The sequence below is a fragment of the Echiichthys vipera genome (genome assembly GCF_963691815.1).
Source record: "Echiichthys vipera genome assembly, chromosome: 5".
In the NCBI taxonomy this organism is placed as follows: domain Eukaryota; kingdom Metazoa; phylum Chordata; class Actinopteri; order Perciformes; family Trachinidae; genus Echiichthys; species Echiichthys vipera.
Genome location: NC_139830.1, coordinates 6507027 through 6523081, shown reverse-complemented (window position 1 = coordinate 6523081; position 16055 = coordinate 6507027). Strand labels below are relative to the sequence as shown.

The window sequence follows — 16055 nt, the reverse complement described above, 5'->3', positions numbered from 1 at the left end:
GATGAGCGCTGGTATCTCTGCGTGCTGGACCAGCGTCTGTGTGTGTGTGTCAGTGTGAGAGCATATGACAGACCAGCTGTTTTAGGAGGTAAACAGGCTCGGGTGAACCCAGAGTGGGGACACAAGGAGGGAAGTGGGAAGACTCACACACACAGACACCGCTGAGTGTGGGTGTGTGTGCAGCTAGCACGTAGAAGAGCTACACCCCAACCATCTCAGGTGCAATTAAGGGCATGTGCATGTGTGTGTTTTGGGACAGCACCTAAAGGAAGATCACTGTAGCAACAATACGGGGGCTGCTGAGCTTGACTTCTTTTGATTTTACACCGGACAAGCCACCTGAAGCCGCGCCCTACCTCATCTCAACCCAACAAGTGGACTTGGAAGACTCACAAAAAGGGACTTTAACACCAGCACTGGTGCCCTGCCGACATACAAAGCCCACATCTGATTTCTCTCAGCCAAGTGGTGGATGCTTCTAACTCCAAACATGGGGGAATGGACCATCCTAGAGCGCCTCCTGGAGGCTGCCGTGCAGCAGCACTCTACTATGATCGGAAGGTGAGTTGTTGTCAGAGTGCGGCGTGTGATTGCTTTCATGACTGTCTTTATGTTCCTACTGTATATGCATACATATTTAAAATACCAGTATGCCAATGCATGCAGAATATAAAACCTTCCCTGGTCCCAGTCTTTAATCTCTCTGTGAGTGACACGATGGGAGGGTAAGGCGACCGGGAGGGACACTGCTTTGGACATCAGAGGATCCAGAGCAGTGTAAGGACATCTCGAGCCCACTTGGCCTTTATGGGGTTGTTCATTTTCTACTGCACCTCTCCGTTCTGATGTCTTCATTCTCCCTCCTTTTTTGCCCATCAAGTGTGCTTCAGAAGCCAACCCAGCTGCACAAAAGTGCCTCAATTCCCACAACCCCTCCCGCCCCCCCCACTCCTTCCCTTTCATCTTTCACTTTATTTCTCCGTCAAGTAGGCTATGAAGTCACTCCACAACCTAAAAAACTGCTCACGAGCGCAAGGTCGCGGCTGCTATGGTTTATGCATCATTGTACATGCCGAGATATCTTGTATTTTAGTTTGAATAACTCATTCTCGTCGGCCGCAGAAGGAGCAATTATTAATGAGTGTTTGAGCCACAGAGGCACAGCAGCCCTGTAGATGGTATTAAACATGGTTTTAGATCTAGTGTAGGACACACTATTGAGTTTGGGGTTTTCTCGGGACATGTTTGAAAACCACAGGTTCAGCACGGGCTCATTAGAGGCTGTGTGAATTAGCAGTTTACACCTGCAGGTACTGACTCACTCTGGCTCGTGGTACTCTTAAATTATTGAGTGACTAAATGTCAGGCAGTTTATGAAATAAATGATGTGGAGAAAGAGTCTTTTTTGGCAGAGGATGAGGATGAGTCTGCTGACGAAGGTCTGAGTGTGAATTTCGTCGGTGTATGAAACTGAAGTAATTTGGAGTCTTGTTGTGAGTGCAGTCTCTCGGTTCAGCGGCTAAGTTCGAGTTTTTTCTTTTGGTGTTATGACGAATGGTCGGTCAGCGGTTGCTTCCCTTCATTCACGAGACACTGGAAGAGCAGTGTCACTCATCGACTGGACTAGTCATTCTGCCCGCGGGGTCTCAGCATGAAAGAGATGCAGAGAGAGAGGTTGTTAAGGAGGGAGAAGGAGAATGAAATTCCAAAAGAGAAAAATAGAGAGAAAAAAGAGTTTAGTTGCAAAGTAGAGAAGAGACGAGCGGGAATCCAAAGAGTGGGAGACGTGGGAGACAAAAAGCAGATGACGGAGAAAGAGTAGAGAGATAAGAGCGAAGGCGAGGGGCGGCGAGGAGCAGTTATTCACAGACAAGCGAGCAGACACATGGCCTCAGTCTGCAGGGCGTTGGTAGGAAGCCAAGAGGACTGTCTCGTCACGAGATGGTGCTGCATGCCATGACCTAAGTGGGGCAACCGGGACTACCGGCGGTGAAAGAAAAAGCCTCTGATCGTCTTCGCTCAGAGTATATCTGTCGAGCCGACAGTTGAATTGTTCAGATGATGCGAGGAAACTTTTTTCGAAACGTCAAAAATTCACATGTAGGATTTCCAGTGGTTCTGTACACTTTCACTTGGATTTGTTAAGTTCAATCCATTTGGGTCCCACTTACCCATACAGCAACGCCTCCAATTTTACAGTGCACACACTGTTTCAGTAAACCAGAAACTTACAGGTTTTGACATGTTTCCAACGGTCTCTATAGCTTTATGAGAAAACTGCGTTTCTTTTAACCGTATAAAAGAGATTTTATGTGTGCAGGAAGTTCAGAGATCAGGATCTTATCAACAGTATCTCCTCAGCCAACAGGAAGCTATTCGGTGGGTAGTGGCTTGAGGCGACACGATGAAGGATTCGGCAATTTCTGTAGACTCTTAGTGTTTTTGACTCTCTGCTTTTAGCCGTTTTGCATTCCTTTGTGGTCGTTTTGTATGTCTCTGTAGGCATTTCTGGGATTGTTTTAGATCTATTTTTAGTCGTCTCGCGTGTGGTGGTAATTTTAGTTCTCTTTGCAGTCATTTTACATCACCCTGTAGTCATTTTGCATGTATTTTTAGACATTTTAGGCTTTAATGTGGTATTCGTGTGCTCTTTCTGGGGGATTTTGGGGCCGTATGTAGTGGTTATTATCTCTTTGTGGTTTTACATCTCTTTGTAGATGGTTTGCATCTGTGATTGTTTTGCATCTCTTTTTTCATCATTTGGCATATTTTTGTGGGGGTTTTACAGTACATCTATTTGTAGTCTTTGAGGTCGTTTTGTGTTTCATTGTGTTCATTCTGCATCATTTGCAGTCGTGTACATTTTAAAGGATTTTGTGTCTACTTCAGTCATTTAGTGTCTCTTTGTGGGGCCCCTGAGTCTATGGGCCCCCGGGTCTGTGCCCAGTAGACCCCTTCAGTAATCCATCCATGCTAGTTAAGCTGCAAGTGAAAATCTTTTGGCATTCAATCTCAGTTGCACAGCTGTAAACATATTGACTGACTGTTCAATCGGTCATCTGAGGCTGCCCTTTGCCTCGTTAAAGTCTTACCAACTCTGCTAGTTGAATTATGGTACATCCATGGTAAAGTAGTTATTGGATGTTAGCTTCACAACACATCCCCATGCCTGCAACCCCGGGTATGTTTATTGGGAATCTAGAGGGACATAAATATGACATTCACTAACTTGTCCAGTTCTGAGAAAGTGATAAACAAAGGAAAAATGTTAGTCATGCTATTGATCATCTTAAACAACCATCAAAAGCCTGAACCATCAGTTTCACATCTGATACATTTCAACATGATTTTAACATTCATTCATCCTCAACCACTTGTCCCTGTCGGGGTCACGGGGGGGCTGGAGCCCAGCTGACATTGGGGATGAGGTGGGGTACGCCAGTCTATCACAGGGCACATAAAGACCGACAACCATTCACACTCACCATTCACACCTACGGGCAATTTAGAGTCATCAATTAACCTAACACGTGCATGTCTTTGGACTGTGGGAGGAAGCCGGAGAACCCTGAGAAAATCCATGCAGACACGGGGAGAACATGCAAACTCCACACAGAAAGGCCCCAGCCGGGATTAGTATCCATATAAATGTCTAAAAGCAAAGAACTCTGTGAGAAATCTGCAGGTCTGTGAATGGGGGGCGGCCACTTTTGATTTATTGAAAGGCCTGCAGTGCATGGATAATCCACCAGGGGGCAGATAACATGTTTCAGATTACTGTACGTTTTTTTCTGTAAAGTATTGACCATGTGGATGACATCCAGGTTTCAGAAAGTCGTGTATCAAGTACGATACAAATGGCTTTATAGTTTAACGTTGTTAATCGGAAGCACTCCTAATCACTCAGTGCTATTACTGATTACATGAAAAGAGCCGGTCGACCATTTTTAGCTTTGGTTTCTGTGTGACAGCCTGTACGTTCCCACTGTAAAGTGCCTTCCCTGCATCTGGCTTTTCTACAGCTCAAAACCATCTAATCTGGGACATCGCTGCTGACATGAATTTTTATAAACACACTAATACTCCCTCAATCCTAAAACCCATTGGTCCCTCCGCTGCAAATTTCCCGCGCCTCATTGGTCGGCGTACGTAGGTGGAAAGCGCTGGACAGGTTGCAGCCCCTGAGGCGATGTCGACGTGGGTTCTCATGAGCCCACCATGACAACAGCCTGCAGGCCTGAGTGGATTCGTCATACATGAGTCACACACACACACGTTGGGGGGGGGGATATAACACTTGTTTGTGGAAGATTACAAACGGCTCTAGAGATTCCCTTCTACAGTCACTGTTTTGTGTGTGTGTGTGCATAAATACTCAGACTGTGTGTAAAACGTGAGCTTCTGTGTACTTTGTGTGCATATCACATGTGCATGGACGGCTTTGGGTCCCGTCTGCGAGTGTGTTTGTGTATTCACCTGCTACCTGTGATTAATTCATGCCATTATGGGCAGTGGGGGCAGGTGTAAATCGACCTGGACCATCTGATGGACTGTGGGACCCCAGTGGCTGTTGGTACACACAGCCTCCGAGGAGAAACTGTGATGAAACACTCCCTACCTGACTACTATCAACACATCACTTAGGCTGTCGCTTTTGTCCAGCACCCATTGGCTACACTCCCACATGCGCGCCTCTACTGGTCGGAGTGGGACTGCTTCCCAACACCTCGATATTGATCTCCAATAATGGAATAGGAAACGGAGCTTGATAGAAGACAGGGCACTTAATGAAACAGTCTTTAGGCCTGTCCATTTGCAATACAAATGGACTCAAGGGTTGCAGTGACAGGAATGTTAAGTGAGTGATTAAAGCTGTAAGTACCTCATTGACTTTTTTTGCCCGTTAAAATAAATCATGGAGCTAATTAGCAGACCAAATATTTATTCTGATGATACCTTTCTCGATAAGAGAGCTGTGGTTAAACACCCCGAGGACAGATAAAAGTCCCGACCAGTGTCAGTATTTAAAACGCTGCGTGAGGGCCATAAACTGGGTCAGTCTCACTCCCCATGCCTCTTTCAAATATCATATTGGCCCAGATATAAGATGATTTACATGATGCAAGCCCAATAAACTGACATCTGAATGTAGAAAACACTCATATTAGGAAAGTTACCCCCCAAAATACCATTACACTATGTAGATCTTGAAAAGCCTATTTTCTGTTTCTGAAACAGGAAATACTTCCATTAGAAGCGAAGCACATCGGTGTTGGCTTGTCACACTCTCTTGTCAGGCTGTGGTTACACTCTACATTACATTACATTTTTTTTTTAATGCAGCTTTTGTCATCTGATCATGCTGAGGCGGCCTGGCTCGCTCTCAGTCCAGATCTCGGTGAGGTGTGGACAGCGTCTGGTCTCAATCCAGGCAATCTTATCACACGTCATGTGGGTCTCGCCTCATCTCCCCGCCACGTCGGACATCCTCTGGAATCTGATCAGCAAAATTGCATTGTAAAGACAAGTGTAACCGTGGCCAGACTGTTTTTCTCTAGCGTTTTTTTAAATCATGACTTTGTGACACCGATGATTTTTGGCTGCTTGACAGAACATCTTGTCTGCTTCTGCAGCAAAGACATCGGAGGCAATTTTTAGTTGCATACCCACCTCTGGGAATCTACTGTATTTCCTCTGTGGCAGCAAAACAGACATGAATAAACTTGTTAGCTAAACATTAAGGCGGCAAACAACCCATATTGCAACGCTGTTCTCTCTCCATTCAAAATATTATCGTATATGATGCATCCCTTTCTCTTTCAGACATTTTTTTTTCAGCTTGTTTCGATTGAGCTGAGCTGAAGGTTGAGCAAAGTTCTGTCAAACTGTCTCTAAAGGCGAACGTTTTGTGTTGTGTAGCTGTTCCAAGAGGCCACCTTTTGAAATTGGGGCCAATTTCTCAAATAATGCCAAATCTTTTGTATTCATTTTTAATCTTTGCCTGCTGAAGTGTACAGAGGTGGATAACCGGGCACACTTTCGAACGTTCTCTGCTTGAAAGCATTAACGGTGTTGCAAAAAATATAACGAGTCAACCTCTTTACACCTGCCGGTTGCATAAAGTGACTGTCATTACTTGAATGTCTGTTTTTGAAAAAAGGTTGGACGTACCCCTCTCCAAGCCCAATGAGGGTTTCAGATGCTGTTGCATGATCACTTTGAAGCATACTGAGGCCTTAGAAACACTAGATGTGCAGTGTTAAATCCAGCCCTTGCAGCTGTAGTTCATTTGGAGTGCTGGGTAGAATCCCTGTAGAGGAGGTTGAAAGTTTACTTGTATCCCAGCATGCCTTTGCACACATGCACTTTACAGGCAGGTGATCAAAAGTGTGTGTAGGTGTGTTTCTGCAGGGGCTCTACAACTCTTACCAGGCCAGCTCGCTCAGCGTGACACCTCAGTACGACTCTCCCTGAGTCAAACGAGTGCTGGCGCTCAGGAGTCATCAGCTCATCCTCACCTCACCTCATCACCGTGCAAGTGCTTATGCCCTATTTCAGCACAGCCCAATGCATACACCAAGCCAAAACCAATATTTATTAGTGAGCAGTGTGTGTACATGGCGACTCAGCGTGCCTGTGTTTGTTGACAGGTTACAGCTCTGTCGTCACGTGACCTTTAGATCATCGTGCTTTTATTTAGCGGATCCCTGCGGAGCGCTCGCAACCCCCACGGAGGTGATGGATGATTTTGTTTGTGCCGAATGAGGCTTATCTGGAAAATGTGTGCTATGTTGCAGAAAAGAAGAAAGCGAGAAAGAGGCTATGATATTGCCTCACTTGCGGCAGATTCCCCTGGGACATTGTTAAAAAGAGACACTTACAGAAGGCTAAGCGAGACCTCCGCCATCTATTCACTCCCTGTCCCTCCCTCCCTGCTGCTTTCACGCTTCTTCCATCCATACGTAATGACCCTCGGGATGCTGTCGGCGGTAATGTCAGTGTCTTCTCCGTGCTGCCACAAGAAACCCGTTATTAAAATGACCTCACATGTTCCATGGGGAGATTAAAGCATATGAATGGGAGTGGATGTATGTAATTCCCACCGCATCTCAGACTTTTAGAGCAAATATCCTGCAACCACCTGCTGATAAAACCTCAATTTACGAACACCATCTGGCAAATATACTCATGATGTCAAAGATAAGTGTATCACTGAAGAAGCTCTCTAAGTGTGTGTTATGTCAGAGTTGATAGTGGGATTGATCTACTCAGGCTGTGCTGCTGGAGATACAAACATTGTGGAAATGAGCCGCTCCGTAGCTGCTCGCGGCCTTTCATGACTGGAGTACTACAACCAGCCTCCGTAGGGACGGTTGGAGATGCAGAGTTGTAGCTGGGGGAGAAAGTGAGAGCAACTGCACAAAATTATGCAGCTTGTGTTCTCATTTCTTTCTGCTTACACCTCAAATACACTTCCCCCCCTCCCCTCCATTCTCTCTCTGGTTCTCAGCTGCTTATTTTCCCCTCTCTTGATCCTCACAGTTCACATATGCTAAGGTCAGAGTTGACGCGGCGTAATCGGATATTATTGCATGTTTGATGATAAACCGCCATCTTCATCCTGTGTTAACGCCAATCGCACATCAATTTCAGCATCTTTGTAGTGCACAGTGTAGCATGATACACACTGGCGGATAAAGAAACTCCGGTGAGAGCTAACAGGAATACAATAGCATGGATGTCATGGAGAAGAGGGAGCGGAGAGAGAGATGACTGGATAAAGATAGAGGGATTAGGGCTGGAGAAAGGGGTCCAAGTGCAGACAGATTTCACCTCGCAGGGCCTCGGGGAAAAACTGACTCTGGCAGGGTGACTCAGAAAGGCTTTACAGGTTTAACGTTGGCAACGCGCTGGAGGACAGAGCAGGTCAGTGTTAGAGTGATACTGGAGGGTGAGTTTAACCCGGACACTACTTCACACGCACCAACACAGGAGAGCAACCCTGCAAAAAAATAGTCACTTGAACCTGTAATTTAGTCATATGTTCATTTATGAAATGCGTTTTCATTTTACAGCATCAATTGAAAACAGAGATTTCGCTAAGTTGTTAATCTATATCTATGTCATCGCGCTGTTGACTTTACTTCTTAGTAAAAGTTATGTTATCCGTGATGTGGAAATGGAGTTCAAAGCAAGAGGCACTTTGAAAACTATTTCCTTGCTGGTGCATCTCAAGGAGCCGTGATCACATCTGACATCCAGCGGGTGAAAATCACCCGCCAGGATCTTCTGTGTGCTGTCAGAAAATCAATAAGTGAACAGCCAACATGAAATGCGTGCCGCTGTTCTCATCTGCATTACCACCTGATGTCAACAGTGATGTGATGAATTATTTATCTCAGGCAAGTGTCACACCTCTGCAAGATGGCTTTCATTACTCGATGACGTGAGGTGTAGTACGGTAGGCGTAGAGTAAACATGCTGGTTGTTGGGTGTTATGTTATACCAGAAGAAGAGTAGGTGAGATAAATGTAGGTTCTTGTGTTTTTTTTACCATGTATTTTATTCATTTTCTTTGCAAGATACTGTCTTGCTTTTCACTTTTATGATATGCTAATACAGCACTGAAAATGTCCTGCGTCCAAAACCTTAATTACCACAAAATTATAATATCAGAGAAATTTGCAGTGATTAAAGTATGAAAATGAAAAGTATTCACTGTGCAGTAAATTGGTTTTATGATGTTTCTAGATAATTACTGATGCATTCATGTTAATTTGCATTTTACCGTTGTAGATGTTAAAGGTTGCACTGCTTTTAACTCCTTTACCTACTGTTGGCTCGTTTAATCTACAGCATTGCATCATATTCTAAGATCACCATCATATATTTGTAGCGTGGAAGTCCTGTGAGACCCACTTATCGCTAAAAGGTCAACTTTTCCCTGTGTCACATAAACAGCCCTGTTTTTCGTTAACTTGGCTTAAGAAGTAGGAAAACTTTACGACACGTAAAGGAAAACTTCATCCTTCAGCTTCTCACGAATCAAAATCACTACACATCTAGAGATGCATGGTTTCCACTGGACAGGAAGGGTTTAACAACTGTTATCTGAAAAGAAACTAATACTATCAGATAAATAGAAAAGTGGAAATATAACGTTGCATAAAAGGGAAATACTCAAGTACAAATCCCTCACATTCGAGTGTAGTAAACGCACTTGGTTACATTGCACCAGTGTGCATGGATATGTTGATGATCACATAAATATATTTATTAGATGCCAGCTGTATTGGATAGTTGTCAGGCCTAATAAGGCAAGTGATTAGTGTCAAGTAGTGTATCCATGAATTTTTAATGCCCTAGTGTAATGGCAGTGTGCTTCGGGTAATACAGTTTCCCTGTGGATGAATCTTCTTTCATTAACATGACAAGGACAGTAAAATACCCAACACCACTCTTGATTTTCACTTGAGAGCTCTTGACTCGTTACCGCCAAGGAGGTTATGATTTTGGCTCGGTTTGTCTGTCGGCAGGATTACGGGGAAAGACTACTGGCCCCGTTTTAATGAAACTTGTTGGAAGGGTGGGAGGAAGAACCCATCAGACTTTGGAGTGGATCTGAATCACAGGGCGGATGTATGAGCTATTTTTCACTTTAGGTATCACTTCGAGCATTTGTGCTGCATTCGTGTGGCGTTGGAAAAAATACGAAAAATGAGTTTCCGACTGTGAATATTCAAACTGCATTAATATTGTGAAATAGGGCGATTCTTGGCAGGGGTCTGCGCTCTCTTGAGTGCCTCCCAGTTATCCCTGTTACTGTTGTGGTCACAGCTTCCACTCTAAAACAACTGCAGGTATCAACAAAAAGTGCTTTGATGCAAGACGACATGAATTAGTTGCCTAAATGTCACAGAGATATTAGCTACCAGTGGGGCAAACACTCACTGTAGGGATATGTCAGAAGATCTTGTGTTAATGAACAAACGGGAGAATGGTTTAATGTCTGCTATAAAATATATCTGACTCTCTTGTGCAGGCAGATGCAAACAAAACTACATAAAATATGAGGAATGATATTAAGAAGAAGAAGAAGAAGCATTCCTTTATTTGTCCCGCAATGGGGAAATTCAATTTTCACTCTATTATTTTTTCATATTACACACACACAGGCTCGAAATACACACACATGCTCAGACAGGACCTATATACATGCAACTAGTGAAGAGATGTTAGAGCGAGGGGGCTGCCAGTGACAGGTGCCCCGAGCAGTTGGGGGTTCGGTGCCTTGCTCAACAGCACCTCGGCAGTGCCCAGGAGATGAACTGGCACCTCTCCAGACACCAGTCCACACTCTCTGTGTGTCTAAGCTCATGGCTGTGAGATCATTGTCTTTGTTTTGTTTTTTATAAAATCTGCTTTTATTACTCATGACTAACAGCGTTTCCATGTAGGCACCATAGAGTTGACATTCTCGTTTTGTTTGATTGATCATCATGTTTGTCTGCTGATGTTCGGATAAAAACCTGCACATCGCCATGCGTCTCTCTCTCACTCCCTTTTTCGCTCTGCCTCCCTTCATTCATCTCACACTATCTCACTGTTTGAAGATGAAGAGGACACACTTCTCCCATTGATTTATCCTCCTTATCCCCCACCTGCCTCTCCTCCCATCATGGGCTGCATCTTCACACTTTACTGTGGCCTCTAATGAAATAGGTGAGGGTGAAAGAGTCACTTAGACTGCCGCGCATTCATCTCTTTGGGCGCGTTTGAGCGTGTGTGTTGGTGACGGCTGTTCCTCACAGGCGGTATCAGCTTGTGCACAACGTGATTGGCTCAACATGAGTAAAAAAAATTGTGAGTGCACGTAGTCACACATTGCTTAAGCGCACACCCTCTCCGCCAGGATCACCATACTATAAAGAGATATCTGATTCACTGCCCCCTCGCACGTGTGCACACTCGCACACTAAACAGATGGTCACCCAAACATCCAAACATGGGCATGAACAAACCTGCAGCGTCCTTAATACATTTAGTCATTACAGACGCATACCCACACATGCTGCCAAAGCTGTCACAGCATTCATCTTTGCATATGAGCAGCCAGATAGAGTGTGAAAATGCATTCGCACCTCACCACACCACAACACACCACACAAACACTCCATGCACATGATCCCTGCTCGCAGATTCTTTAATTAAGCAGCGAAGTGAAGCTACAGGGAGTGCATTTGACTCTCGGGCACGATGCGACATTCACACTGTTCGCTTAGCCAATTATGAGCAAGCTACTTGGTAGACAGACAGATACATTTAGCCTTCACAGCTTGTGGAATAACAGCAGAATGCAGAATTTGTACTGTTGTTGTACGGCTATTTACTGGAAGAAGCTGTTCCTCCCAACAGAAATCATGTGTCACATTCTGACGCTGCATTGTTGTTATATCAGATATATGAATGACACAGATATCACACATAACATACTGTTCACTGCAGTAAATACTTCCACATTGTGCAGGGTTTTTAGCCGTCTGTTCAATATTATGATTAGCCAAGAGAAGTTAGTTTTGCACTTAGCATAAAGACGGGAAACGGGGAAACGGCTTTCACTGCACTTGCCTAAGAACTAATCGGGCACATAACCCTCCAATAAACCTTGAGTTGTTTCTTTGACAATACAGTTTTGGTGCAGAATGAACAAATGAGATATTACAGGAGCTTGTACGGGGTTTGTTTGTTCACTTTGCACAGAACCAGGCTGACCGTTTACCTCTGTTTCAGCCTTTGTGCTCAGCTAAGCTAACCAACTCCTGGGTCAAGCTTTCAGGTGACGATTACTTAAAAGCATGGGTGTCAAACTGAAAACACACCTGGTCCAACAAATCAACTGTGTGAAGGCAGTTCAGGTGATTGAGTAAGTCGAGTCAGGTGTGTTTTTTGCTTGATTGGAATGAAAACCTGCAGCCACACGGCCCTTTACTGGATCAGTTTGACACCCATGCTTTAAAGGACTGTCTGGAATATCACGATTTTCCTATAACAGATAGAGGGTGGCCATATGTCATGGAGTCACTGCAGTTCAAAATGACTTTAACACCTTCTCGTCCATGTTGGCTTAAAAGTTGAGATTGGAAGTTGAGGATGTTTGCACAGTTAAACCTTGTGGTGAGATTGTTGCCTACTGCTGATTCCAAGATCGAGAATGAACTGTCTCTCTATTTTTAAACCAACAACTGAGACAATGCAATACATGAAAGACTTGATCCTTCCTCCTACAAGTGAAAAGTCGAATTAATAAGAAACATATAACATATAAGTCATATTCACATTACTATAGATATTATTATAGTTACTGGAAGTGTGTCTGTCTCTGTCTTTGTCTCTATCTGTCCGTCTTTTCTCTCTTTCTCTTTCCTTCTCTTCCTCCCCAACCAGTGCAGACAGATGTCCGTCCTCCACAGAGCTGGGTCTGTCTGACGTTCCTGTCTGTTATAGGGAAGGTTTTCGTTGCCACCGTACTCTACGGGGGAATTGTTGGGTCTATGTTTATCAGAGAGTGTGGTCTTTACCTAGTTTGTAAAGTGTCCTGAGATAACTTTTGTCGTGATTTGGCACCATAAATAAAATTGAATTGAATTTAGGGGTTTAGCTGAATAATGCTTTACTTGGTCTAGAATTACCAATATCTTTTGGTGGACAATGTTAGCAAACCATAGTTATCATTATTCTATAGTTGCCACTTGTGGTCACAGTGACCTCATTTCAGCAAACACGTTACATGGGCTTGCTTTTAAGGGCTCTGAAAAATTCAAAAGTTCATATTTCAATGCGATGACAACTGGACAACTTATCTGCTGAAGAAGAAGGAATTTTTAATCGCAGATTAGACGTGAATGTGTGAAAAAAGTCATGATGAGCAGGAAAAGTGTGCAGAAATGTCCAGTCATATATGATAAGATTGAACATATTTACATGGTTAAATTCCCATATGAGCTGCATGATGCATTAGATGCTGACTGATTGGAATCAGCTCCAGCAGGTCAGGACTCAGGAGAAGCATGTGACGGGATGCTGCTTACAACCTCAGTTTAACATGAAACAATCACTGTGCTCATAAATCCCATTTCATCGTACGAGTATCTAATCACATCAGTGAAAACGCATTAAATCCACGTGTAAATGCACCTCAGAAGACCACCGCTGAAGATTCAATCATCCACCACAGGCAACAGGAGAATTTTCCACCAATAAAGCAGAAATGAATGTAAATGAGATGTGATGTGTACGGTCGGTGTTAAAGGCTGGAAATAGAAAAGCAAGAACTCACTACTTTAACTTAATGCACTTAAATCATACTGAAGTACTCAGATCATTTACTTAAGTAAAAATAGCAATACTAATGTACACTTTTAGTGCTACAATCAATTTTCTTACGTTTATAAAAGAATCGGTATAACCAATACAAAACGATACAAAATACACTGAAATTACCAAAAGTACGTGTTATGCAGAATGGGCCATTTCAGAATAATGTATATGTTTTATTGCTGGATTATTATCAGTGAGTGATGCGTTAACGTGCACATCACTAATCCTTTTAGTTTATATACTGTATATACACAGTCCATAGGTGAATTGGCTGGGAACCGGAGGGTCGCCGGTTCAAGTCCCTGTGTGGACCATGAATGGAGCGTGGACTGGTGGCTGGAGAGGTGCCAGTTCATCTCCTGGGCACTGCCGAGGTGCTGTTGAGCAAGGCACCAAACTCCCAACTGCTCGGGGCGCCGGTCACTGGCAGCCCCCTCGCTCTAACATCTCTCCTTAATTGCATGTATATAGGTCCTGTCTGTGCATGTGTGTGTATTTCAGGCCTGTTTGTGTAACCTGATTAAAAATAATAGAGTGAAAAAAATCGAATTTCCCCGTTGCGAGCAGAATAAAGGAATTCTTCTTCTTCTTCTTCTACATAATAGTTAAATGTCTGTGTTTACCAGCACTTTATCAGCACTGCATTGTGATTATGGTGTAAATCTAAATTAGAGATGCACCGATCCATTTTTTCCGATCCAAGCGTATCGGCCGATACCTGATACCCGATACCGATCATATACTGTTGAATGAATGAAGCGTTTACCTTGCCATGTGAGTGAGGACATCAATCATTCATTCATCGTGGGACTAATTAAGGAATTCTTCTTCTTCTTTTTTATTTAGTTATTGTTGTTTTATTTGTCAACAATACGAGGGGATTAAAAGAAATTCACGCAAGGAAGTAACAATCTTATCTTTCCTATGATAGCTTAGTAAAATAGTAATGAAATATTAAGTTCTATGTAGCGCTGTGAAACAGGTTTGTATGATATCTTACAATTTCTATTTAACACCATAAAACGACTACCGGACTGTCACCAGGACAGTTTAGGAAACAAAGGGTGAGTAACGCAGCAATTAATTTAAAAGCAGCAGTAATTTTAAGATTTTAATTAATTTCAAGTAAGTTTAAGATTAGAAGAAAGGTTTTAGTTTATTGATTTTTATGTGTTTGCATGATTCTTGCATTTTTTTTGTGTAGTATCTTTATGGTTAAATGCACCTATTCCAAGTCACTTAAGAAAAACTTACTTAGTGACTACTTACATTTTAATTACAGTACATTTATTTAGCTTTTACCCAAAGGGACTTATCGTCAGTGCATTCAACCATGAAGAATCTACCCAAAAAGTGCAAGAACCATGTGAGAAGGCTGCGTAAAATAACTTCATGTCAGGCGTCAGTCTGCCCCAGGGCAGCTGTGACTACTATCATAGTTTACCACCACCATGTAGGTCTGTGTGAATGAATGGAACCTGGACTCTGTAAAGCGCCTTGAGTACTGAGAAAGACGCTATATAAATCCAATCTATTACATTTTAGAGCTTTATGAGTATATTACGTGTGTATTTTATGTATTGAAGGCACACTTGATGCAGAAACATTAGTCCGATAATAAAGTTTTCTGCCTGTATCCGTGTGCTCCCCTGTACTTTGGATCTCACCTCCTAAATTTCTCCCTTTACCTCAAAATTGTGCTTAAATTCGACACCTGAGCAAATGTTCTTAGTTACACTCCACCACTGCCCACTCTGGATATGATGCAAAATGTAATCTGTTTATTTTTCAGTCATTCATATTTCTTAGCGACGTCCATTAGAACCACTACAGTAGATCAGAAACAGTGTAAAAATAAGTATCAGAGTGTTTTAGTGTGTTTGGGATGTTCCCTGCAAAGCCATGTGCTGTCTGCTTGTGTGTCACGGAGGCTCCCTGCATGTGCCAGAGCGGCTGATTTGGGTTTGGAGCTTGGCACGGGAGAGCCGCAGTGGGCGGAGAGTTGGCATAGACGTGGCGGCCCTAACTCGGGATTGTCCAAAACCCACCGTTTAATCCGGATTACGCCCATCATTTCTCCCTCCCTCTCTCTCTCTCTTTCTGTATTTCCCTCCATTGACCCCCCTCCCTCCCTCCTTTCCCACCCACGTGTTTGCTCCCTTCCTCTCTTCTGCTGCCCTTTCTCCTGCTCATGCTTCACCCCTCCATCACAACCTACCCCAAAAAACAATCCTCTGCGCACACCGGTTGGTCTGTTGCCATGGTGACCACTCATCATGTCACCTCATTTCTGCCAATGATCTGTTCTGAATGATCACTCAGAGTAGATTTTTAGAAAGTCTATTTTTAATGCCTGTATGGGCTCCAATTTGACTCTTTTTATCGCCTTTGTCTGTTGCCAAGGTAACTTCCACAGTTATTATCGTCATGGAGACCCTTGCGTACAGCGCACTTATGTACCAGTGCACTTGCAGGAAAAGGGGGATACACCTCTCTTAGGCTCAATCTTTCATATCCTTTTATAGTCATTAGTCAGGGATATAATATATGTAAAGGGTACATTAAGATAAAGATACACAAAAATACAAAACTGTGCGTTTCCATGTGTGTGTTCATGTGCACGTGCGTGTGTGATAATGGGTTAAATTTGAGTTATTGTGCGCCGCAGTAGGGCTACA

General features: G+C 43.4%; 1 protein-coding gene across 1 annotated transcript in view; it reads left to right on the top strand.

The window, feature by feature from the left end:
- Window positions 1-472: 472 nt before the first annotated feature.
- The window catches only part of gjd1b (gap junction protein delta 1b), a gene marked incomplete at both ends in the record, with an annotated part of 28171 nt that continues 12588 nt past the window's right edge, over window positions 473-16055 (top strand). The window contains one exon of the mRNA XM_083913702.1: window positions 473-561. Coding sequence (XP_083769828.1) covers window positions 473-561 — 89 coding nt within the window. The remainder of the gene's footprint in view (window positions 562-16055) is intronic.